Source organism: Priceomyces carsonii (genome assembly GCF_900007245.1).
Source record: "Priceomyces carsonii strain CBS4050 genome assembly, scaffold: Debaryomyces_carsonii_scaffold_3, whole genome shotgun sequence".
Lineage (NCBI taxonomy): Eukaryota > Fungi > Ascomycota > Pichiomycetes > Serinales > Debaryomycetaceae > Priceomyces > Priceomyces carsonii.
In genome coordinates, this window is record NW_026946676.1 from 74,033 (window position 1) to 99,867 (window position 25,835).

The 25,835-nt window shown below is 36.8% G+C and overlaps 12 protein-coding genes across 12 annotated transcripts; 8 read left to right on the forward strand and 4 right to left on the reverse strand.

Annotated features, from left to right (window-relative positions):
- Positions 1-734: 734 nt before the first annotated feature.
- PRCAT00002537001 (uncharacterized protein) lies at positions 735-1,934 on the forward strand (the record flags this gene model as incomplete). The annotated part of the gene is made up of 1 exon (XM_062952404.1): positions 735-1,934. The coding sequence occupies one exon, from the start codon at positions 735-737 to the stop codon at positions 1,932-1,934; it is 1,200 nt and encodes a 399-aa protein (XP_062809310.1).
- A 751-nt stretch (positions 1,935-2,685) lies between these two features.
- Positions 2,686-3,972, forward strand: PRCAT00002538001 (uncharacterized protein; the record flags this gene model as incomplete). The annotated part of the gene is made up of 1 exon (XM_062952405.1): positions 2,686-3,972. The coding sequence occupies one exon, from the start codon at positions 2,686-2,688 to the stop codon at positions 3,970-3,972; it is 1,287 nt and encodes a 428-aa protein (XP_062809311.1).
- An 851-nt stretch (positions 3,973-4,823) lies between these two features.
- ECM38 (Ecm38p) lies at positions 4,824-6,614 on the forward strand (the record flags this gene model as incomplete). Its single annotated transcript, XM_062952406.1, has 1 exon — positions 4,824-6,614. One exon carries the CDS (start codon positions 4,824-4,826, stop codon positions 6,612-6,614), a length of 1,791 nt encoding a protein of 596 aa, XP_062809312.1.
- A 421-nt stretch (positions 6,615-7,035) lies between these two features.
- PRCAT00002540001 (uncharacterized protein) lies at positions 7,036-9,360 on the forward strand (the record flags this gene model as incomplete). The annotated part of the gene is made up of 1 exon (XM_062952407.1): positions 7,036-9,360. The coding sequence occupies one exon, from the start codon at positions 7,036-7,038 to the stop codon at positions 9,358-9,360; it is 2,325 nt and encodes a 774-aa protein (XP_062809313.1).
- Positions 9,361-11,521: 2,161 nt separating this feature from the next.
- PTR2 (Ptr2p) lies at positions 11,522-13,465 on the forward strand (the record flags this gene model as incomplete). Its single annotated transcript, XM_062952408.1, has 1 exon — positions 11,522-13,465. The coding sequence occupies one exon, from the start codon at positions 11,522-11,524 to the stop codon at positions 13,463-13,465; it is 1,944 nt and encodes a 647-aa protein (XP_062809314.1).
- A 507-nt stretch (positions 13,466-13,972) lies between these two features.
- Positions 13,973-15,580, forward strand: KIN3 (serine/threonine protein kinase; the record flags this gene model as incomplete). Its single annotated transcript, XM_062952409.1, has 1 exon — positions 13,973-15,580. One exon carries the CDS (start codon positions 13,973-13,975, stop codon positions 15,578-15,580), a length of 1,608 nt encoding a protein of 535 aa, XP_062809315.1.
- A 342-nt stretch (positions 15,581-15,922) lies between these two features.
- ADE1 (phosphoribosylaminoimidazolesuccinocarboxamide synthase) lies at positions 15,923-16,852 on the reverse strand (the record flags this gene model as incomplete). The annotated part of the gene is made up of 1 exon (XM_062952411.1): positions 15,923-16,852. The coding sequence occupies one exon, from the start codon at positions 16,850-16,852 to the stop codon at positions 15,923-15,925; it is 930 nt and encodes a 309-aa protein (XP_062809316.1).
- A 588-nt stretch (positions 16,853-17,440) lies between these two features.
- MSH2 (mismatch repair ATPase) lies at positions 17,441-20,434 on the forward strand (the record flags this gene model as incomplete). The annotated part of the gene is made up of 1 exon (XM_062952412.1): positions 17,441-20,434. The coding sequence occupies one exon, from the start codon at positions 17,441-17,443 to the stop codon at positions 20,432-20,434; it is 2,994 nt and encodes a 997-aa protein (XP_062809317.1).
- A 52-nt stretch (positions 20,435-20,486) lies between these two features.
- YDC1 (alkaline dihydroceramidase) lies at positions 20,487-21,389 on the reverse strand (the record flags this gene model as incomplete). The annotated part of the gene is made up of 1 exon (XM_062952413.1): positions 20,487-21,389. The coding sequence occupies one exon, from the start codon at positions 21,387-21,389 to the stop codon at positions 20,487-20,489; it is 903 nt and encodes a 300-aa protein (XP_062809318.1).
- Positions 21,390-21,674: 285 nt separating this feature from the next.
- PRCAT00002546001 (uncharacterized protein) lies at positions 21,675-23,426 on the reverse strand (the record flags this gene model as incomplete). The annotated part of the gene is made up of 1 exon (XM_062952414.1): positions 21,675-23,426. The coding sequence occupies one exon, from the start codon at positions 23,424-23,426 to the stop codon at positions 21,675-21,677; it is 1,752 nt and encodes a 583-aa protein (XP_062809319.1).
- Positions 23,427-23,937: 511 nt separating this feature from the next.
- On the reverse strand, positions 23,938-24,720 carry MET16 (phosphoadenylyl-sulfate reductase (thioredoxin); the record flags this gene model as incomplete). Its single annotated transcript, XM_062952415.1, has 1 exon — positions 23,938-24,720. One exon carries the CDS (start codon positions 24,718-24,720, stop codon positions 23,938-23,940), a length of 783 nt encoding a protein of 260 aa, XP_062809320.1.
- Positions 24,721-25,198: 478 nt separating this feature from the next.
- On the forward strand, positions 25,199-25,804 carry PRCAT00002548001 (copper transporter family protein; the record flags this gene model as incomplete). Its single annotated transcript, XM_062952416.1, has 1 exon — positions 25,199-25,804. The coding sequence occupies one exon, from the start codon at positions 25,199-25,201 to the stop codon at positions 25,802-25,804; it is 606 nt and encodes a 201-aa protein (XP_062809321.1).
- Positions 25,805-25,835: the final 31 nt, after the last annotated feature.

Below are 25,835 nucleotides of genomic sequence, written 5' to 3' on the forward strand. Positions count from 1 at the left end.
GCACCTTTAGGTCCCGAAGTAACCGTAATGCATCCCATCGCAAAAGTTCAACAGATGCATGAGACAGATTAATCAGAGGTATTGTTTTCGTATCTTGACCAATTGATTATTCTTCAATATTCAGAGATCTCTTAAAAAAGTCAAATTCATTTAACACATGAGGAAATTTGTTACTAAATTTACAAAAAGGGCAACAGCTGCGGCAGTTGCGTAAACGCATCAAACTCCTGAAGTATGCATATAAAATAATGTCTAGTGAGAGAATCGATAACATAATCGAATGCCAAAGACCGCTGACGCATCTTATATTTAACGAATCAACTCGCAGTTTAGATATTGAATCTGCATTTCAGTAATAATTGGTAGTACTTGCAATTAGTAATGTAGTTTTGAAATTAAGAGGAGTTTATGGTTCACATGTACTGTTTATTCCCTATTTCAGCAGATCATTTTATTGTCTGACTGCTATTGATGTTTAAAAAGAACAATGAAAGTATTTGAACATCAACGATATAAAAACAGAACCCTCGTAAAAGAGGGTTGAATTTACTCTTTAATATTCAGGGAGCGACCGTTTTCGACTAACTTTTTTTTTATTTTTTTTTTTAAATTTTTTTTTTTTGGGGTAGTTCACATGAATAACTAAAATTGAAGATATGGATTATTAACTTAAATTCTGAAATATCCCAAATGGAAGAAAGGAAAATTTATAAGTTTCTTCTAAGGACATAAGAATGATACCCAATACTTCTGATATATATACTTATGGTCTCAAAACTGCGAATGCTTCGAGCACAAGATGTCGAGGATCTGTCGTGTTGGATAACCCTTCAGACTACCTGAAAGACTATCAATTGAAAGTTTGCTATCGTAAATATAAGAGAAAAGGGAATGCTGATCCACAGAAATGCAATATTAATCTTGTCTTTTTACATGGCAACGGAATGAACAAGGGGTTATGGCATTCTCATATCGATATGATATATAAGCGGTTTAATTCATCTGACTCTGGGGCATTGATCAATACTGTCCTCGCGATAGATAATGTTAACCATGCTCATTCAGCGGAAGTCAATAAAACGAAGCTTGGTCGAGTATTCAATTGGAATGATGCTGCGAAGGATGTTATTAGGATTATCAAAGAAGAAGAATACGAAGAGTACGGACGTCCTGATTCAATTAACATTGTAGTGGGCCATTCCATGGGAGGATTCATTGCACTCCGTGTATCTTATCTAGAACCTATACTTTTTGATGCTTGTGTGGCTATTAATCCAGTTTGTATTTTAAATGACGAAAGCACGGCTCTATTAAGGTCAGGTTTGAAGAGATGGATCGAAAAGGGTTTTATAAAAAGCTCGTTTGATGTGCCTGAAGGAGAAAATTTAACAAAAGTGGTAGAAGATTACTATACTCAAAAGTCTTTCTTTCGTAAGTTTGACAAGACTGTTTTAAAAAATATGCTTTATGATGAATTAAGCAAGCCATCGAAATCGAATTCTGTAAAAAGTAACGACAGAGTCGAATTGAATACACCATCTGACCAAGAAATCATTACCTATCTTTGTGGACACGAGTCAGTCTTCCCCAATATGCTAACTTATAAGCTTATTGAAGTTCCAGTTTATCACGTAGTTTCTGAACTTGATAGCTCCAGCAGCAAAGATGTAGAGAGAGCTAGAGAGTTGTTGAAAAATGTGGTCATACCAATTGAAGTAAGGGGAACAAATCACTTAATCAACGGAGAGCAACCAAAATTGACAGTCGATATTCTCCTGCTGATTATACGACAGAGAATAGATAGTTTTACTATAAATGGCGATAAACGATATATGGAGAAGTGGGCGATGAAAATCTATGGCAACTCTTACAAACAAAGAGTATTGAGTGACATTGAACAAGAAAAGTTAGGTAATGGGATATCTAAACTTTGACACATGAACACGAATAGTATTAGCGTAGAAGAAGTCGTTTAATATGTTTAACTTTAATAGAAGATAAAAAAGATTGCGGCTGTAGCTCGCTTCGAAATGTTTCACTATTAGAAAGTGGAAGTAAGCCCTCGACCAATCCGGTAGTAAACTTTGTCCATACCAAAGGCAACGCCAAGTGTAATGTTTGAACTCTCACATCAGAAGAAGTATCATTTTAACCAAGTTCTAGCTGAATTCCATTTCTCTTCTTTTTTATCTGGTGGCTATGAAATTAGAGAGAAAAAGTGACTTAAAAGATGTGAGGAAGTGCTATCTCATGAGGCTAATTAGGAGCGAGGCTTGGCTTTAAATTTTAGCCCTGAGCTGAAATGGAGGCGTGTGGGACAAATAGTAGACCCTGAAAGACGTTGAGACCAATTCATATAAATCTATGAGTCAATAGAAGCATCTCTTGTCAAAGCTAAGTGTGTGTTGAGAAAAGAAAATCAAACTTTACCGGTTCAAAGAAACGAAAAATTAGTGTTTGATCGAAATAAGGATTAATCATAAGAGAATCTAGTCTGACCTAAGATTTTACATCATGACGGTAGTTAAGGTTATGACAATAAGAATATGCAGAATGTGATGACTTGTGGCTGATCGATTTCCTTTAATATTTTTAGCTTCAACACGAAAAAGGTGACTCGCTGTCGCATAAAGGTTAGATAAATCAACGTCAACTTCCAAGAGCTATCGTGCTTCTTGAACATCAATGTTCACCAAGGCAGATATTAAGATCCAGGTCGATGATTCAGCTGTCTTTCGACCGCATGATATCATTAAAGGTTCTGTTTTAGTCAATGCTAAGAAGGATTTCAATATCCGATCTTTGACTATCAATTTTTCAGTTGATTTGTATACTACTTTCATTGAAGTGATTGTGGAAAAGATATGGATAGATGGTCAAATAAGAACTAGAACTAGAAGAGTAAGGCATACTGAAAAGCACAATTTGCTTGCTTGCCAACTTGAATTAGGCTCATCGTTGCAAATTGAAAAATTAAGTAAAGATCAACATCAAGAATATCGATTCGAATTCACATTTCCTGAAATCGTATCTTGCTCTACATGTGGAAGGCAAACAATACTACCACCATCTTTAGAGCATATGGAGCAAAATTCTTTTATTTTACAATCTACTTATCAGTTAGAAGCTACTCTTGTTCCAGATTCACGAATTGGTGGTAACTCACAGGCTCGCAAATCATTGAAATTTTTACCGAATGGATATGGTAATGCAAACCCTGGCCCGGATGTCATTCATGTAGATGGCATTGTCTGGAAGGAGAAAGTCAAAAAGTTTGTAGACGAGCATTATGATGAACTTTATAATAGTGACCCTGAGGCAGTGAGAGAAAAAGTCGATACCAGCAAAGCCATCCCGAATCCGTTACAAAAATCTCATTCAAAAACAAGGTCTATACGAAAGTTTTTTGATAATAAGTATAAAAAGGAAACGCATGGCAAGTTAGTTTCTGATGTGAAATTAGAAGTGAGTGCAATATCTCCTTCAAGTATAAGACTACAAGAAGATATCACTGAGAGGCTTCGATTTTTAATTCGAACCAAAATTGAAGACTTGAGGCCAGATTTCATACTCTATTGTAACGAATCATCGCAATTGGGTTCTTTTGCTATCACGGGTTTTGCCATGTCTGTCGTAACGAAGTATTTCGTTCTGGCTAATGGATTTAAGGGCGAACTATCTAGTTCACGTCTTGTTTCAAGAAAAAAGCTCGGATATGGTTTGGCTTTTGATATTGTTGACTTCCTTCCGAACCTCGACGATCCGTCGATAAGGGAATGGGAAATACCTGCTGGAAAACTCTTTGATGAGGAGCACGTCAAATTGATAAGTTTTCTAAGTAGTCCGGACTATGTTAGCGCATGCGGATCGCTTAATATTAGTCACTTATTGGATTTTGAACTATTGATTGCTTCAGACCTAGAGGCGACTCCAAAAAGGTTTAAGTTTTCACTTCCTTCTCATCTCATTTAAGACTATAGAATAACTCTAAGGTGAGAAAACTCTTAGAAAATGTTGGAATATATTGTACAAGATTATCTCTTTTGGCTTCCATTTATTTCTCAATCAGCTTAGTCTAATTTTTCATATCCTCTATATTTTCAATTAAGAAATTTTAGCGATAAATATAGTAACTCCTGTATAATGTACGATAATGAGAAACTATTGATAGATTCAACGGTGAAATATTTGGGCTATCTAGGTTGAATGGAAGAGAACAAATTTAAGAAAAAGGAAAGATATACCATAGCACGCTCCATAAGATTATATCTGTATGTTATCTTACAAAATCACTGCACGAAAAAATGTGGACATTAACAGAGCAACTTACTTGACTTTGGGTTTGTGTAGCAAAGGAACAAATAAGGCATATTTTGCAGAAGTATTCGATCGCGTGGTAATCTTAAATTTCATCTAATGACAAAAGGCTCACAAATTACTTCATAAACTACAAAGCCCTTAAAAAAGTCCTTGAAGAGTGTCTTCCATATACTTGTAATTTAAAAACAACCACCGGTGGTTGAAGGACATGAAATTCACGTACGTTAGGTACGGCTAGACACTCTTAATCGGATATCGAACTTCCCGATGATCACGATCCGACCTCGCGGAACAGTTATCGAAATATTGAAGTAGACGGAAGCACCACTTCCGTAGTACGAATCTATACTATTTAGAGTCTCGAAACTATCATATCTAATTTCATAGATCAGCCAAAGTTTGTCTGTAGAGTAAAGTGGTCCATTGATTGAGCATCAACTACTCTAGGGGGGATAATTATTGTTGAAAGAATTAGATCGTGACAATCGATAAGATTTGAAATCATGGATGGCCCAACAATATCAAGAAGATCTACTGTTTACTCAGTAAAAGGCATGGTTTCTTCTACACAACCATTAGCCAATGCTGCAGGTATCAAGGTGTTGTCTCTTGGTGGCAACTGTGTAGATGCTTGCGTTGCGATATCTGCATGCCTCTCAGTTTTGGAGCCTTCGTCAACAGGAATTGGAGGTGATTGCTTTGCTTTATTTTACAAAAATGAAGATAAAAAGACATATGGTATCAACGGTACTGGAAGATCAGCTTCAGCACTTAGCATCGAGTGGCTCAAAGAAAATTACCCTGACCATATTTTACCTACTATGCGATTCAAGGAGGATTCTGTCTTCAAGGTTCAAGTACCGGGAAATATTGCGGGATGGTGTGATGCCATCGATAGTTGGGGGAGCGGAAAACTTTCAATGTCAGATATTTTAGAACCCGCCATAAGCTTAGCAGAAGATGGATTTGTCGTTTCGCAGATAAGTGCTTCTCTTTGGCAGGGAGCTGAAAATAAATTGAAAAGAGAAAATCCAGAAAACGAGGAACTTTTAATATTCCTACCCAATGACGGTTACAAAGGACCTGAAAAGGGTCAATTCATGAAAAATCCTTATTTAGCTGATACATTAAGGAAAGTTGCTAATCTTGGAAAAAAAGGCTTCTATGAGGGTGAAGTTGCAAATTCAATAGTAGACGAGTTGTCCAAAAGAGGATCACTCATTTCATTAGATGACCTTGCAAATCATACGTCAACCTTCGTGGATCCAATATCTTTCGAAATGTTGGATCATAAGCTTTGGGAAATTCCACCAAACGGATCTGGTGTAATTGCATTGTTATCGCTCGGCCTTATAAATCAATTAAATAAGACCAAAATTATTAACTTAAAAGATATGAAGCATAATTCTACAGATTATTTACATACAATAATTGAATGCTTGAAGCTTGGGTTCAAAGATTCAGATGAATATGTGAATGATCATGAGTATTTTTTAAAATCTCATAACATTGATCAATCCAAATCAATTACTAGTCTTCTTACGGAGGAGTATCTCTCCAGCCGTATAAATCTATTCAAAAAAGACAGCATTATTTCAAATCGGGATGTCAGACATGGTATTCCTGACCCAATGTTTAAATCAGATACCGTTTACTTTACTGCAACCGATTCAGAAGGTAATGCCTGTTCATTTATCAGTTCCTTGTATGAGAACTTTGGGAGTGGTATTATTGTTCCTGGTAGAGGTTTTGCACTTCAGAATAGAGGAGGTAATTTCAACTTGAATCCTGAAAGTAAGAACTGTCTTGAAGGCAATAAAAGATCCTACCATACAATCATTCCGGGAATGATAACGAAGCCATCAACTGACTCTACTAACGAAGAGCTTTATGCAAGCTATGGTATTATGGGAGGATACAATCAGCCTCAAGCCCATGTGCAAGTATACTTGAATATGCTCCTATTTGGCATGGATCCCCAAGAAGCTTTGGATGCTCCTCGAATTTCGCTATTTCCTCATCCTGATTATGAAGATACTGACTTAGGATTGGGAGCCGATGGGCCGGCAAGCACAGACGTTACTTGTGTCGGGGTAGAGGAGGGAATCGAATCTGATGTGATTGATGGTCTTATTTCTTTAGGACACGAAGTGCAAATCTTCAAAGGGAATGAAAGAAAACTTTTTGGTAGGGGACAGATTATTAGAAAGGAATTTTCTGAAGGTGGTAAACGCATGGTGTATAGTGGAGGGAGTGACTTGCGGGGGGATGGAGCTTCCGTACCATTGATATGATTTTGTGGGAAAGAATCAAAGTTTTAGAGCTGCTGGTTGCAAAAAAAGTGGAAATTTGCCATAGATTTTCAATCCTTGAGCATGGCTCCCAAAAAATAGATTTTGAAGTTAATAGGAATTAAAAGTTTCAGTTAATAATTAGATTGATTTACCTCTTGTATCATTCGTAGTGATAAATAAATTTATCGTAACATTAATGAGGCCCGTTCATTATCTTTTCTTCCATAGATATTATCGGGCCGAAAATATTCTCCTGCTTATGCCTACCGGGACTTCGAATTTCAGAGAAGGAGTGCGTGAGGGATCAACCTTCTATTATAATGTTTATATAATGGTCAAACTCTGAGTTTGGGGTTTTTTTATTTTTGTAATTTTTTTTTTTTTTTAGTTTCGAGTCTTAATTATAGTGTGATAACGTTGTATGATGGGGAAGATTCCAGCAGCAGCAGGGGCTTCCAATCTACGAAAAAGGAAAACAGTAGCAGATAAACAGAGAAAAAGGGCAGTGTACAGTTGCGACAGATGTAAAGCAAGGAAGATTCGATGCCAGAGACTGGAATTCAATCAATTGAAGTTTGACGATAAGACACCTTGTTTGCAATGCAAATCCGCCGGTGTGAATTGTACGACACAGGCTCCTCGAAAGAAAAGAACATATTACTCGATAAGTGAGTCCTCAAGGTATCAGCTCAAATGTTTGAAGTTGATTATGAAAAGGTTATATCCTGGGCGAGACCCAGATAATTTACATACTTTAAGCGAGATTGCAGAATCGTTGGATATATCACTCCCTGAATGGAATAAAGACATAGAAAGCAAAGATAAACTCTCTAGTGATAGTGAAGGGTTTGAGAGTGATGAGGATTGGCAGCCTTCGCAAAGCATAAATGATCAGGACAATGTGAAAATGAATGAGAATTCGAATGAAAATGCAAATAATACGGCCCAAGATTATGGCCTCGAAGGTACCCAGGGGCTCTTAAGGGCTTTACTCGGATTGACAGCGGATACTCAAGAAGAAAGTTCAAGAGAGTTCTCGGACACTTTATCGAAAGAAGAGCGAGATTTGAATAACCTAAATGCTCTTGACTCGAATGAGTCTATATCAACTAGCATTGAATTACTTAACTTGCGAAGGTTCCCTATGGTGGAATTGATATCTGAAGCTGATGCCATTTACTATACTGATGTATTTTTTAATGAAATTCACCCGGGATATTTTGTTTTGAATGAGTCGAAATTTAGACACCAACAAAGTGTATTCTTTAAGGAATTGAAGGCAGAGGAAACGCCTTTAACCGCACATTTGGTAAATTCCTCAAATTTAAGTAATGAAGAGATATGCTGCCTCTACATGGTGTGGATTTTGGGCCAAAAATGCTGCTATTCGGCTGATGACAACAATTTCTCTAATAATCTTCTGAATATTTGTCTTGGTATAGTTAAACTATTATTAGGAGATATTGCAGTGTCACCATCATTGAATGGAATCAGACTGCTTTACGTAACGGCACTCTATTACGAATCAAAGCAGATGAGAGAAAATTCTTGGCTGTTGTTTGCATTAGCGTCCCAGCAATGCGTGAGTCTAGGATATCACCGCAAATCGGCAGTTGCTAAATATCCCCAAGATATACAAGATGAGATCAAGATTGTCTGGTGGTCTATATTTCGCATACAGATGAGCATGAATTCCTCTCTCGGAAAAGTATCCATAATTTCGATTGAAGCTGTTGATGTGGATCTACCTAAACTATCAATGGTCAGTGATGACTTATTTAGAGATTATTTTTCTACTTCCGTTGGCTTATTCAAAATAATGTATAAGATCTTAAGGCTTCGCAAAAACTTATTTATAAGCAAAAGACCATTGGCGAATGAAAACATAGAGAAAATGGTAGAAATAAAGACACTACTTAATAAGTGGTATGATGGTTTGAGTACAGAGTTAAAAGATTATGAGAGCACAAAGCCCATCAAGAGATATCAAATAAAATTACACTTGCAATTTCATTACCTTTATATTTCTTTGACTTTACCGTACCTCTTGCATTTATCTCGAAATATCAAAGCTATTGACTTCAACAAATTCGAACCGCTTTTAAATACCATTTGTTATGGAATAAGATCAGCTGAAATAGTATGCGGTGTAATAAATTATTCCGATAAAAGTGGACATTTCAATGGATTATTGCACTATGATATGTTCTATGGATATAACGCACTAATGGTTTTAATATCTTGCTTCACTTTGGCAAGTGGAAAATCTGGAAAATATAGTTTTCTGGAAAACTGTACCATATTTAGAGATTTGTTACAATTACAATTTGGTATCACGCCTCAATCGAATCTAAGTGCTATGAGATTGATTTGGCAGGTGAATGAGAAGAATTCAGGCATTCTTAAGGGCTTGATGAAAGAAGCCAGTAACAATATTAGACTTTTGGTTTTGCGTTTTGGATTGCAAAATATCATAGAGAACGATTCTTCCGAATGGGATGAAGAGGAAGATTACATCCCTCTTTCTCCTAGTAACGCAATCATATATAACTTTGACCTGAAATCAAGTTCAATTAATAAGGAGGGTGAATATGAAACCACAAATCATTCAAATGCTTTTCAGAGTAGTTTCAGCGATTTTGAGCCTTTCAACATTGCATTTGACAGTAATTATTTCTTCAATTCAAACTACTCCGCATTCTTCACTGATCTTGGCTATAGGGAAGATGACGAGAATATGAACTAGTTTCATTTGAGAATCATGAGGAATGACTTTCTGGAGCAACTTAGCGGATTTGAATGGGTCATACTGAGCATGTTTTTGTACGAACCGGTGAAGTACTCTGCGACCTTATCAAAAAGGTATCTTCATCGCCGGAACTATGAGCGTTTGATTCAATTATAAGTTCAGTTTATTGTGAAATCCGCAATAGTATGGTAAACTTTATTACTACTGTATTGAATCTGGAAAGATCCAAAGAGATCCAAAATACAATATGGACCCACGTAGATAACATACGCAACATGACCTGAATTCGCCCAGAGAGGTCTAGTTTAAAAGATATATCACTTCAAATGTACAACACATTTGAAAAAATCAGCAAAGTTTCAATGATTCAAGATATAGATCAATTTATCGCTCCACTCTCTTTAGTAATCCTAATTAGCGGATACACATACCACATACCTTTGAGAGAACGCGATCGTGATAATTAGGGTGTTGGGGAAAGCAAGGCTTGCATATACAAAAACTTCGGTAAATGTGTACCTATTGAACTGCAAATAAGTGCTCCAGGATGCTTAAGTAACAAACCGGAGGCTAACATTCGGTGTCAGTCAGGCTGCTCTATTAATGCTAATCAATATTGTGGATGGCCAAATTAAAGGGATTTTCTATTAATTGTGAATCCTTCGGCTTGTGTAACGGTTAAGACAAATCAGCCAAAAGCAGACAGTAATACGTATAGCTTCTCATTTGAATATGACCTCTTCTCACGATGCAGTATATTTGAACGCAAAGCGCTATTGACTGCCCGCAAAAGGAGACTGGGAAGAAAGCTAAAATTACTGTTTCTAATCGGTAGAAATTGTAAACGTATTAATACGATAAACTTACTATAAGTATTGTTTGGGGCACCGTTATTTTATCCTGCATATTTCTGAATGTCATAGGCAAGAAGGATTCATTTTGCAGCTAATTTAAAGTGATTGATACTTGGTCACAGTAGCTATGACTTGATTATTTTGTATTGAAAAATTGACTTTGATCATAAAAATGAAAAACACTGACTCGAAAAATTTGCTGTCAAAAGTTAACCAGATGAAATGTGCTCGGCATTGTGAAAGAATATCCGCCCCGCGGCCAATACTCCAGATTATAGTTTTTACAGTGAGAACTACCTGTGGCGTGAAAATATGCCGTCTCAGTCACACCTATTCTTCCCGGTCACACAATCATAGCAAATAGAGCCCTAGTGGAACGATCGCTGCGCCGTAAGGAAAATCATCGCTACCACCCATACGCCACGTATTCCTGATGCCATATTGCAAGCCTCAGTAGGTAAATCATGCCCTACCACGAACTGGCTCTGGGCCATCAAAAAATCTTATGTTTGCTGTCGCCCATATACTCCCATGATTTAAAAGCAATAACTAAGTGATTTAAAGTGCATAAATGGAAAGAAAGATACGAGATTTAATCTCTTATCTTTTTTCATGCGGTTCTTTTCTTTATTCTGCCTGCGTTATTGCAACATAGTGACAACATGCTATCAGGTGACTTCTTTCCGTACCTATACAGCGAACCCGCATAATATTGAGGCATCGCCGTTCATCGTCAAACGATAGGACTTTATCATGAATTTATTATCTAGCCTGCACACAGCAAATGATCCTTACTGTTTATCAGTCCTCGCAAAATTCTCTTGCACATGTCTTTCAGCGAAATTGCGTCTACTTCTTCTTCGGGGACTTGGCGCAATTTCGCTAAAAACAGTTCCTGTGCCAGGGGGACTATTTTGGAGTATTCAGCTTATTGTCTTCGATATGCTACTGTAAAATTGTTATGTATGATTTTGAAACCGAATGCGAGAAGCCATTGTTGCTCTATGGATGAGCTTATCTCAATGACAGGTGACGCCAAAGATCGTCACTGATCGAGTCGCCTCAAATAACAGAATGCCTCATAAAAATGAAAAGAGTGGTGCCGTACCACACTGGCACATTCTTTTAATATTTCAAAAAATGGGTCACTATACAGTCCAGAAATGGTGTTGATATGCTGATAAGTGGAAGAATGAGATCAGATGTCATACACCATAGATTTAACCTTCAGATATAAAAAGGCGATTATTCCATGGGACTGTTATGTTTTTTTGCAATAGTAAAATAAGTGAGTCTTAGCTGCGATGTCCTTTGAAGAACTGAAAGTCGAGTACAGGGGTCATACTTCTCAAACCTTTGACAGTAAAGCTAGTGGTATCGAAACAGACGAGAAGAGACTTCCGGGCGTTGACACTCAATCAGTGCAAGCTAGCCATGATTTCATAGATGACGAAGATTATGACTACAATGATCCTAGAAACTACTCCACTTACTACGTTGATGAATACAATCCTCAGGGATTGAGAAGACCAACGAAACAAGAGGCACTGACCCTCAGGAGAATCTTAGGTAGAGCAAACTATGCTTGTTACTTGATTTGTCTCGTTGAATTAGCAGAAAGAGCTTCTTACTACTCAGTCACGGGTATCTTGACTAACTTTATTCAAAGACCATTACCTGAAGGCAGTACGACTGGAGCACCAAAGCTGGATTCAGCTAGTGAGAGTGCCGGTGCTTTAAATATGGGCCTAGCTGCCGCAAATGCTTTGACACTTTTGTTGACATTCTTAGCTTATGTTGTTCCCTTATACGGTGGTTTCGTGGCTGATACGCAACTTGGAAAGTTTAAGGCTATCTGGATTGGTGTTATTGCAGGGTTAATATCACATATTTTGCTTGTCATCGCTGGTATACCAAGTGTTATCGCCGGAGGTCATGCTATCGTGCCCTGTGCCCTTGGAATCATTACATTAGCTGTAGGTACTGGTTTTATTAAACCCAACTTGTTACCCCTTCTTATGGATCAGTACCCAGAGGACACCGATGTCGTTAAAGTCCTTCCCTCTGGAGAACCTGTTATTGTTGACCGTCAAAAATCTTTAGAGAGAATGACTTTGGTCTTCTACTGGGCAATTAACATTGGTGCTTTTTTTCAATTGGCCACCTCTTATATTGAAAGAAGGATCGGTTTCTGGTTTGCCTTCTTCATTCCAATCATTGTATATCTCATCATGCCGTTTGTACTTTGGTACTTACAGAATAAGCTTGTTAGAGACAAACCTCAAGGGTCAGTCCTCACAACGACCTGGAAGATCTTAAGAGTATCTTTCCGTGGAAACTGGATTAGAAGATGCAGGAATGGAACTTTCTGGGATTACGCCAGACCAAGCTCAATGATTGCTAGAGGTGAAGAGTTTTTTGTATCAAAGAAGAAACTTCCTATAACATGGGATGACCAATGGGTGTTGGATATCAAGCAAACTTTCAATTCGTGTAAAATTTTCATTTATTTCCCAATTTTTAATATTTGTGACAGTGGTTTAGGCAGTGTTGAAACTTCACAAGCAGGTTCTATGACCACACAGGGTGTTCCTAATGATTTGTTCAACAATTTCAATCCATTAACTATTATCGTCTTGATTCCAATATTGGATTATGTCATTTATCCAACTATGCGTAAGTACAAGATTGGCTTCAGACCAGTTTTTAGAATTTCTCTTGGCTTCTTGATTGCGGCAGCCTCTCAAGCAGCAGGTGCTATCATTCAAAAAAGAATTTATGAGACTTCTCCATGTGGAAATCAAGCAACAACTTGTGCTGAACCATCTCCTATTAGTGCATGGCAAGAGGTCTCAGTGTACATTTTATCAGCTGCTAGTGAGTGTTTTGCCATGACCACAGCTTACGAACTTGCCTACACGAGATCCCCCCCACATATGAAGGGACTCGTAATGGCATTATTCTTGTTTACTTCTGCTATTTCAGCTGCGATCGGGGAGGCTATTACACCTGTTATGAATGATCCACATTTGACTTGGGTTTTTGGTTCTATGGCAATTATTGGAGCTGCTGCGGCATTTGCTTTCTTGTTTCATTTCTGGAACTTACATAAGGAAATGGAAGAAGAGAGAATTCTTAGAGAGAGTTTGGATACTACAACAAGAGACGGTCACAAATTACCAGACGCTGTCATCGACGATGAAAATTTGGAGCCTGTCACTTCAATCAAAGCAGCCGTGGGCAAATAGATAGAGATATGTAATTAATATTAGGAGAACAATTTACTAAGTCGTAGAAACTCGATCAAAAACTTCGCAAGTAATTTTTACCGCTGTCTGGCGAGATAAGTCGGCGAGCATTTTAAGATGATCATTCTTTTGGGACGTACAACTATCGAGAGTGTGAGACCCTTGTTAGCCTATTTGGTAACACCATGCTTGTATTAGTCCATGACGATTTTGATTACAAATTTTTTTAGATTTCCAAATTGGTACCAAAAGTAAACAATCACGGATCGGGTCCAATATAGAATAGGATCTATGGGGCATAGAATTTGAACACTTCGACTGATTCAGCTGTAATCTAACATACACATTTATTGGAGAGCTTAAGTGTTAATATACAAAAACGCTTATTATGTTTCCACTGTCATCTCTTCGTTGCATATAGTTTTATTTGAAAGAGGAAAGAAAATAATATTAAACATTAGTAAAGTTGAAGAGCAGAAACAATTTAAGCCATTCAAACATAGAAGTATGTCATCTACACCAATAGAATCTGAATATGATGCATTAGAAGTGATAGGAAAAGGGTCTTTTGGAACAGTTCGAAAAGTTCGCCGTAAGTTTGACGGACAAATATATGTCCGAAAAGAAATAGAATATACATCTATGAATAACCAAGAACGAAACCAATTGATATCAGAACTCAGAATCTTGAGAGAGTTGAATCACCCAAATATTGTAAAGTATTTCAAGCACGATCATATTTCTAACAAGAAGATGATCCATATATATATGGAATACTGTGACGGTGGTGACTTAGCCCATATTATTTCTAACTTTAAGAAAAACAAGGAAGTGGTACCTGAAGAATTTATATGGCAAGTTTTGGTTCAAATATTGCTTGCATTACATAGATGTCATTATGGAATTGAGGCTAAAAAAGTCAATTTATATTCAATCAATAACGAAGGAGAACCGCTGATTAACTCAGAAACAGTTGTGATTCATAGGGACATAAAACCTGACAACATATTCATGCTGGACTCTGGTGAGCTCATTAAACTAGGAGACTTTGGATTGGCAAAAATGCTTACTTCACAAAATGACTTTGCAAAAACTTATGTTGGTACTCCATATTACATGTCACCGGAAGTTTTGATGGACAACCCTTACTCACCAGTTTGTGATATATGGTCGCTTGGATGTGTACTATTTGAGCTTTGCACCTTACAACCGCCCTTTTTAGCCAAAACCCACCTACAATTGCAAGCAAGGATTAAGCTGGGTGTTATTCCTGATTTGCCTGAAGGATATTCATCTCAATTGAAAACGATAATAGTAGATTGTATAACAGTTAATCCTGATACAAGACCTTCGTGTTTCGATCTTCTAGAAAATCTTTCTGTTAGGTTTTTGAGGAAAGAAATGGACCTCAAACATGCTAGCACAAACTTGGGTGAGTTTCAAAAACAGCTAGTCAACAAGAACGAGGAATTAAAAAAAAAGGAATCATTTTTAAACAACTTAGAAAGGAAAATTTTGATTCAAAGAGACGAATTAGAGGATGAATTCAAAAATATGCAGAGAAAATGTAACTTGCAAAAGAAGCAATTAGAAGACGAATTAATAGAGGAGTTTGAGTCTAGGAAAAAACTTATGGATCAAGAAGCAAAAGAAGTCAGAATAGGATATCAGCGTGAATTCAAGCTAGTTGTTGAACAAGAGGTACAACAAAGAATCAAAGAAATTTTGGGAAAACAAAACATAGAGTTGCACAGAATGAAATCAGACCCTTCAACTCCCAAAGCGACAAATGCTCAACCAGTTTCAACCCAACAAGCTAGAAATTTCCTTCATTTACATAATAATGAATCATCACCTCTGCCAAATAAACCAAGGGGCCCCAAGGAATTGATTGATGACCAGCAAATTAGAAGAATTCCTCTCAAAACAAGAAACAGCGACGAGCATGACGCTTATTATGCTCATGCTCATAAAATTCAGCCATCTATTCAAGGCACGAGATTTCCTGCCAATAATTACCGCAAAAGAGTCACAGATGAGTTGGAACGTCTTAAACTAGAAAAAAGGCATATACCAGAATTTGAGGAGCATTATTTACGAAAAAACACTAGATAATAGCTTTAATTTTAACTTTCTTTCTTCTGTAATATAAATATAATTATGGCCAGTGGATATCTTAAAAAGTCATTTGAAACCACAAAAATGTAATACTCCTTTCCCAATCCCAATTACGTGTGAATGAAATATTTAACTAAAGAAAGTAAAATTGAATATTGTAAGAGAGAAGAGAAATGACTACTTGAATGCTTTTCTGAAAACTGTATCTAAAATGGAGCTTATTTATTAATTCAGAGATTCTAGATATAAGTTTTCATTCAATACCACTTCAAACATGGTGAATTTGGCCTAAGCGAAAAGAAAAAAATTAAAAACGAAAAAAAGGTTCTGATGGTGTCTTCATTCAGTCCATTTCTTTCCAGTCAATGCTTCATAAGCCTCGATATATTTTTCCTTCGACTTGATCATGATATCTTTATCCATGGAGACTCCATCCTTTCCCGCAAGTCCTTTTGAAGTTAACCAATCCCTTAAAAACTGCTTATCATAAGAATCTTGAGATTTTCCGATTTCATAGGCAGATGCTCTCCAAAATCTAGAAGAGTCTGGCGTTAAAACTTCGTCGACCAATACCAAGTTATTATCTTTATCTAAACCAAATTCAAATTTGGTGTCAGCAATAATGATGCCTTTCGATTTTGCATACTCTTTTGCAGTTGAATATAAATCGATAGCAGCTGAGGCAACTTTCTCACACAAATCGGAGCCAACAATCTCAGCGGCCTTGCTTGGAGAAATGTTTTCATCATGTTCGCCTTGCTCAGCCTTCGTAGATGGTGTGAAAATAGGTTCGCTAAATTCCTGAGACTCTTTCAAACCCTCTTCAACCGGCAAACCATGGACAGTTTTCGATTTCGAATATTCCTTCCACGCAGATCCAGTAATGTATCCTCTTACGATAACTTCTAATGGAATAAGTTTTAACTTTTTTACGAGCATAGATCTTCCAGATATCTGTTTCTTGTACTTAGATTCCTGGAGCTCTTTTGGAAGCCTTGCAAATAGCTGAGCGTCATCAGCATCAGGTAAAACCAAGTGATTAGGAATCTTGTCAGACAAGAGTTTAAACCAAAATTCAGATAACTTGGTCAAAATTTTTCCCTTTGAAGGGATGCCGTTTTCCATGATGACATCGTAAGCTGATATTCTATCAGTCGCAATGAACAAAAGGGTTTCATCGTCAACTTGGTAGATATCTCTCACTTTTCCTCTAGCAACTAGTGGTAGTATGCCATCGAGTTGAGTGGTATGAAGCGATTCACTCAGCATTAGGTGTGTTCTATAAGTTCTAACTTTGAATAAGAGTGGAAGATCTAAGTTGTTCCTGAGTCAGATAAATTTCATCTCATTTTTTTAAGTCTTGACTCCTAGGGGTACCAAATCAATAATATACAGGCCACATGTTTATATATGTTCTTGAAGCTAGATAGGAGTAGCAAACTCCTTGTAAGGCTCTATCGAAAGTCAGCCTAAGTCCATTCGATCAAATATATTGAATGACTTGACCTCAAAATTGTGTTGAATATAATAACGTATGCTCTTCAGGATTCGGTAAAGTATAATAAAATAAGTATCCTAGGTATCGTATGAAGCTTAAACCGAACCATTCTTGATATCAACGGAATTGCTACAAGATTTGGGAATGAAAGATACTACATTTCACCCTTCTTTCTCTAATTGTGTATATGGCTGGCTGGAAAGGAAACATGGCCCTGGATCATATTTTCGTGTAGTGCTACGCGGTCCATAAGAACGCGCACAATATTTGAATTTAGGCGATTCTTGAGGATTATATTAAAGGTCATAGCATTTATTTTACTCTTAAAGCGCTGCAGGGGTCCTGAACTAAACAACAAAATGTCCAGTACAAGACCAGACCTTAAGTTCGCTGACAAGGTAGATGAAAGACTGTACTTTCGAAAATTCACGAATTTGCCGGCTAAAGATAGCTCAACCATTAGAATCATTGATCACAACAACAAAGATTATTTTACTGTTTTAGATGAAGATGCTGATTTAGTTGCTGATAACATATACAAGACACAATCGGTAATTAAGTACAATCCTAATAACAAGAATAGGTACGTGACGGTATCGCTACCAGTTTTAACCAACAACTTATTGAAATTTTGCTTGATAGAAAAGAACTTGAAGGTTGAAATTTACAACAACAAGACCTTCGATCTTATATGTTTCGCAACTCCCGGCAACCTAGAATCATTGGCAAGTAACTATGGAGTCGATTTAGAATCACTGTTCAAAGATTGCTCCACTCCTATTATCGCTGGAATCAAGTTTCATCAACAAGGGAATGGAAAAAGGATTGGAATATGTTTTGTAGACTTACTGAATTCAAGCATTAAACTTTGTGAATTTGAGGATAATGAATTGTTCTCTAATCTTGAGAGTTTACTCTTGCAAATGGGGGTTAAAGAGGTCATTTTCCCTTCAAACTACGATCCTCAAGATGATAACCCAGAGGTTATAAAATTATATCAAGTTCTTCTGAAGATTGGAAATATTGTTATTAGCACTATAAAGCCTTCTGCATTTTCTCAAAAAGATATTGAAGCAGATTTATCGAAAATCGTGGTGTCTGACTTGAAGAGTGACGAAGAGGTAAACATTGACCTCATACTTGCCTCTAAGGGTATCAATTCTTCCGATTTTAATCTATCGCTATCTTGCTGCAATGCATTGATAGAATATTTGGAACTTCTTGGCGAACAAAACCAAAACTTCACAATTGACCAGTATAATTTGAGCGCATACATGAAGCTTGATGCTTCGACTATGAAGGCTCTAAACATTTTTCCCTCTACTAATACAGCAAACGGTAGCTCATTGTCAAAATCTACCAATATTACTTCAATTTTTGAGCTATTAAATAAGTGCAAGACAGCTGCTGGCTCTAGGTTATTGTCCCAATGGTTGAAGCAACCTTTAACTGATCTTGATTCTATTGAAGTCCGGCAAGACCTTGTTCAACTCCTCATTGATGACAATAATTTAAGAGTTTTCATTACAGAAGATTGGCTATCAAAGGTACCTGACATCAAAAGACTCTTCAAGAAAATTTTGAGTGGAACAAAGCGTACTTCGGGGAATGAAAGTAAGAAATTAGAGGACGTAGTTAGACTTTATCAATTTGTATTAATTGTTCCTGAATTGATCGAAATGTTGGAAGTAGTGGTTGATGACTTAAAGGACAATGGAAAGTTAGCTAATCTAGTGAAGAAAAATTGGCTAGAACCTATTAAACTGAAATATGAACCATTGTCCAAATTTAAAGAGTTGGTAGAGACAACTACTGATCTTTCTCCTTTGGACTCTACTTCTGCTCACGATTTAATGAACACAGATTTTAACATCAAGCCTGAATTTGATGAGTCGTTAGTGGAGATAAATGAAAGATTGCAAGGCAGTTTGCATCAAATCAGAGAAATACACGAAGACGTAGCAAATGACTTGAATATGGAAGTGGATAAAAAGCTTAAGTTAGAAAACCATCAGCAACATGGTTGGTGTTTCAGAGTAACTAGAATTGATTCCACGGTTTTGAGGAATACAGGAAACAAGTACACACAGTTGCAAACAGTCAAGGCTGGTGTTTACTTTACAACGAAAAGGTTATCTGCATTATCCCAGGAATACCTAGAAGCATCAGCCGAATATAATTTGAAGCAGCGTGAACTCGTAAAAGAAATCTTATCTATCACTTTGACGTACCAGCTGGTTTTCATCCCTTTGAGTCTAACAGTATCTGAAATCGACGTCTTAAGCAGTTTCGCCAACGTCGCTATTTTTGCTCCTATACCGTTCGTGAGACCAATTTCTCATCCAATGAGTAATTCTATCAACAGTGATGATCATAATAGAAGAAAAATTAAGTTGCAAGATTCTAGGCATCCTGTCTTAGAAGTTCAAGATGATATTGATTTCATTCCTAACGACTTATACTTTTCAAATGAAAAGAGTGAAAAGGGTAAATCTTTTGTAATAATTACTGGTCCTAATATGGGTGGTAAATCAACGTACATCAGGCAAGCAGGTGTGATAGCTTTGATGAATCAAGTTGGTTCCTTTATTCCAGTAGGAGAAGATAACTTCAAACCGGAGATTGCTGTATTTGATGCTATTTTGTCAAGAGTGGGAGCTGGTGACTCACAATTAAAAGGTTTGTCCACGTTCATGATCGAAATGCTTGAAACTTCTTCAATCTTGGCAACCGCTACCCATAACTCTCTAATTATTATTGATGAATTGGGAAGGGGAACGTCCACCTATGATGGGTTTGGGTTAGCTTGGTCCATTCTGGAACATTTGATCAGTGAGAAAAAATGCTTCACGTTGTTTGCAACTCATTTTCACGAGTTGACTCAACTTTCATCAAAATACGAAGATCAAGTTGAAAATTTACACGTCGTTGCACATGTACAGCGAGATGATGAGAACGAAGAGGATGATATCACTCTTATGTATAAAGTAGAGCCAGGCATATCTGACAAGTCATTCGGAATCCACGTTGCAGAACTTGTTAAATTTCCTTCTAAGATTATTAACATGGCCAAAAGAAAAGCATCAGAGCTTCAGCAAACGGTTTTAGACGAGGATGATAAATACATACAAAACAAGAAGACGAAATGCTCTCCTTCAGAAATCCAAAGTGGTATTCACAGCCTTAAAAGTATTCTCAAGAATTGGAGGTCCCAATGTTTTGATGAATCGAATTCAGAATGCAAAGTTCAATCTTCAGTTGCTCTTGATAAATTGAAAACTCTAGTGAATAATGAGTACGCAGACACGATAAAAAACGACAAATTTATAAGCGAAATAATCCAAATGCTATGATAAATATATAAGCATTGATATATACAAAATACATAATTTTCACTTTGATATTCTATATATTTTTCTTTGATTCCAATTCATCAGCTTCAGCTAGTTTCTTAACTTCTCTGTATCTTTTCAAACCTTCATAATCAATACAACATACAATGGGTAAGCCATATTTCCACTTGAAAGTATAAAACTTGTCGGTTCCTTGCAAAAAACATCTCAAATATTCTTCATAAACTAAGTAGAAGTAGACACCAGTTCCGGTTAATATGTGCCACCATCCATGACCCTCTAACACAAATCCATATGGCATTCCCCAATCTCTTCTAACTGCTCTTACAGAGGTGCACAAGTGTATATCTAAGTTCCATAGAAAATATCCAAAAAGGAAAAGGCAAATTCCTAATACCATGGTTTTAAACATTTGTTTACGTGCACCTTTGTCGTGAACATATTGTAAAGTCAAATTCAAAGACTGAAAAATGATGCAAGCATTCAAGATACCGTATGCGGTTTGATGTAAAGTAGGATTCCTAACTTTCAAATATACCAAAGTTAATAAGTTTGCTGAAGTAAATATACCAATTGCAATCATAATAGATTGCTTCTTAGTCCTAAATTCGCTAAATACGGACCAAAAAGGAATACAGGTCGCATATATCATGGGCAACTCATCCAACAATTGATAATGATATTGCAAAGTCATATGAAATAACCATGATCCCACACCCACTAGTAAAAATCCAAGGGCGGAGAACACAAATCGAGGTTCCATGTGGTTTGTGTAAGCATGGTAGATAGTGAATCCAGCAAGAGCTATAAACACAGAGTTCGTAGTAGTGTTAACGGCTTCAGCAACATACTTTGAAACAACATAGTTTTCCTCACACCAATCTATTGTCGACGTTGGAATACCCCAAAACCCGTGTTCTGGCTCTGGCGGATAAGGAACTGCAAAAGGAAGCATATCTCTCTATTATCTTATATCAGGCTCAAAAGCTAGTATAATAAGGTATTTGGAACACACTCACTTATAACTTAAGTTATTAATAGAGCTGACTCAAAATCGTCTACCAAGAGCTATATTTTCTTTAGAAAAAAAAGTTCAAATCAAATATTAACTGCTTGCGATCAAACAGGTACTTGTGGTTGGATATTGTGTACTCACGTTTTCGGACCTGCCGGTCTTTGCGAGGTCAATTAATAAGACTTTGTGTAATTTAAGTTCACTATCTAGAGAATCTATACACATCTACGAATTTTCATACCATTCAAGCCAGCATTCATCGTTAATTGGCCTTGTTGTATAAGCATCGTTCATTACCATCTTCTCCTCATCAGTAACATTATTGCCCATATTTTGAACCCCTATTTCTATAGGTCTAGGAGATTTATCGTCATCTTCATATTCTGTGATTTTGCACCAATCCGGGCAGATCTTGGAATTAAAATGCCAGTACAAGTTGGCGATAGCAAGTTTCATTTCAATAAGCGCAATGTTCATTCCGAGACACATTCTGATTCCCTTACCAAAGGGCATCATGTGTTTTTGTTGTTTAGTGATTCTTCTGCTATAGTTTGACTCAGATTCGTTATCGTACTTAAGCCATCTTTCAGGTATGAATCTGTAGGGATCAGGGAAAACAGTAGAGTTTCTATGCATCGAGTAGACCTGACAAGAAATGGTGGTACCAAGAGGAATTTTAATTTGGCTTCCATCTTCAAGCTTGACGTTATACGGTCTATCTACAATTCTAGGTTCTGCACCAGGAATTGAAGCATGCACTCGTAGATTCTCGTCTAACAATGCTGAAAGATACGGTAGCTTATCAACTGCTTCTAAGTCGTCAATATTGTCTTCCACTGTTGAGGGTTTTCCAAACGTTCGATATAGTTCCTGGTGCAATAATTCCTGCTTGGAAAAGTTCACAGGACGTGACAATTCATAAGTCAAATAAGCAAGCAGAATCGCTGTAGTTTCATGACCAGCAAATATGTTATCAGATAAGAATGTATACGCATTGGTACCCTTGAATCCATTTTTTTTCAAAGTTTCCAAGGTCGTCATATTTTCATCATCGTTAAATTTCGGGACGTTTTTTTCTGCGTTATTATAGAGATTCAATTGCCATTCCTCAACTTCTTTCAGCGCTTCTAGCACGGACTTAGAGGCAGCCCAGTTCCAAAATCGGGGCATTAATGTCGTCCAGAAAACCATGGAAGCTTGTATTCTATGCTTGATGATCATATGTCTCTGTGCTGGATGATTTAAAAAATCAGTCCCATTATCTTTTCCAACTTCAAAAGAAGATACGACATCCATTGCAAGTGACGCAAACAAGGAGTACACATCTATACCGATATTCCTTGCCTTTCCAGACGGGTTGAACCACTTTCCATCTTTTTTTTCATGGCCCATCCCAAATTCATTCAATTCAGATTTAGCATTAATTATATCTGGAACTTCAGCTGTTACTGAACTCGTATAAATGTCCTTCACAAGATAAGCTGTCTTCTGAACCAAAATGCTTCTTATTCTATTGGTCTTAGAAAATATAGCGCTCTTGCTATACAATCCCATTATGAGTTTTTTGTACCTCAAGTGCCTATCATTCTCTAAACTTGCAAATATATTGTCTTTAAATCCATGATTTCTAAAGTTTTCGTAAAATGAAGATTTAGGGAAATTTTTGATATAAATATCATTAATAAACAGTGAATTTCCATCGACACTTATTTCATTTGGCGAAAGTATAATGACGTGACCATATTTACGATGCCATTCATGAACACTTGATATCCAGTTGAACGTCCGTTGCCTGTTCAAAGCTCTAAACCCAGAAATTCGATTGAAATATGGTCCCGGGATCTTTCTTAAGGGCGATATAAAAAACGGAAACAAAAGAAGATAATAAAGCAAAATTATACCTGTTATCAGCCAAGTTATGATAGTAAAGTTTGAATAAATATAACGCACAGAAAGCTGTGCCGCTTGTAATAACATCACGAGAATCCGTTTAATGTTTCCTAATGGATTCAAGCAGCAATACACACTATATTCCTTTTGTTACATCTTTTTAGCTCTTAAAATTATTTCGAAGCTCACAGTTTTATATATTTGGTGTTTTCGTATCAGTTATCGCTATCCTACTCAATATTACCTAATTGGGATCTCGATTCCGGTATTACTCCCTTTCTCAAAAAAGGTTGCAGAACAATACGAAAATAGAAGGTATTCCGCTCGCAAGTACACTGTTAAAAATGAATTGTACTGTGAAATTGTGTAAGATCACATTAAAGAAAAGCCAGCAAGCATAATGAGGTTAACTTATATAAATATATGGCTATATGCTGTTAGACAGAGAATATCTGGGATGTATTATACAGGAAAAAATAGTTTAACAAATAGAGGCTAGACAATTGGGGTGAGGTAACGAATATCGCAAGCTGTAATTCAATCAATGAGATAAAGCAATTAAATATCACAAACTATAGCTCAATCGATAAAAACTAAATTAGACATCTATTTTAACCAGAGACTGATCTCTCAAATATTGAGCAAACTTGCTTGTTTCGTGTATTCCACACTCAGTTTTAGCCTTTCCTTTCCATCTTCCACTTCTCTCATCTTCCCCATCAGCAACCGGAACAGTTGAGTGCCAGTCCCCTATCGATTTGTAACCTAAATCCAAAAGCTCATTATAAGGAACATTATTTTCATCGATATATTTCTTGACTTCAAAGAAATTCCAGTTATGCAAAGGGTTAATTTTTATCACTCCACTAGATTCCTCAAATTCTAAGACAGGTAAATTACTACGAGCACCACCTTGTGTCTTTCTTCTTCCTGTGAGGACAGCCGCAACATCCAACTCCTTGTATGCTCTCTGTGATGGCTCTACTTTTACAAGGAAATCATAATATCTATCATTTGTTTCCCATAATAGATCACCGTATTTCTCAATGAATTCTTTCTCATTTTGAACTTCATGAGGCTTGAAAGTGTGAATTTTCACATTATATTTCTTCTCAACATTTGCAACTAAATCATATGTCTGGGGAAAATGGTACAACGTATCAATGAAAATCAAATCTACTGGATGCTGTTTATTCTGTTCTAGCTTTGAAAGCATATCTATTGTAACTAAACCTGTAAGCCCAAAGGCAGTTGTCTGGAACAAGTTAGGAAATGTGATGACTGCCCATCGTAAAATTTCTTGTGGTGATAAATCTTGCAACTTCTTATTCAAGTGTTCTAAATGCTCTGGAGTTAGCTTTACTTTGTTATCAGCCGTCATTTTCTTCACTACAGTAGAAAAATTTATGAAAGAATTTAGTCGAGCTTACAAATGAAAGTCTTCTGGGTTGATAATGGATGATGGACATAACAAATCACATGACATGACGAATCACTGGCACGTGATTGTGAATTTTAGTATACATAACTTTAGTCAGGTGGATTTCACTGTCGCAGTTTCGTACCAGCTCTAATGAGGTGGTCAATAGTAGAACCATTAGTAGTCTACTAAAGTTTCTAAAACGATTTTCAACCGTTTCAGACACTATTATTTTCTCTTTCTTTCAAATGACTTCCTATTTCGATGCCGAGATAAAAGTCTGGATCTGAGCATTAATGAATGCCAAATATGGTAACAAAATTGACGCAAAGTTTTGAAGTATTAAAGGATCTATAAATTCTTAATCTTGCTTCAAGCTGTAGAATAGAATTAAGTTCCCAGCTTTTGCACTATTTCAATAATTGATTACGTATTTGAAATGGATATGGGTAATTCGCATTCTGCGTCAAGTAACGCGTGCAAAATATCTATGTTGTGGAATTGGAATACCATCGACAGTTGCTTTCTTGCGAGATCATGGCATGTGAAGTCTAGTGGAGGGTTTGCAGGATCTTGTGTTGGTGTTTTTTTTTTGGTATTAGCGAGCCAGTGGCTACATCGCTTTTGCAGAGAATATGACTCGGCCATAATCCGAAAGAATCTGAACTCATTTTTGCAAGAATCCGATCACACATCATCCCTGTACCAAAGTAAGGAAATCCTTGCTCCTTCAAAGCCTAGATATCCCCTTCTATACGCAGTGTCACATCAATGGCTCTTCTCGAACTTCAATTCCCAGCTGCGTATTATCCCAAGTTTGTTTGAACATCTGGTAAGAACCATTCTTTTTACTTTAGAGTGGGGCACCTCTTACATTATCATGTTGCTTTTTATGTACTACAATGGATACATTATTATTTCGTGCATACTTGGTGCCCTATTTGGCAGGTTTATTTTTACATTTAACGAACCGTTATGCTGCAAAGGTGAAGAGGATAGAGCATTGTTAGATAGCGAAGATTCTGATAGGAAGTGCTGCAGATAAGAGTCCGATTTCTATTAGATTCATTTATCTG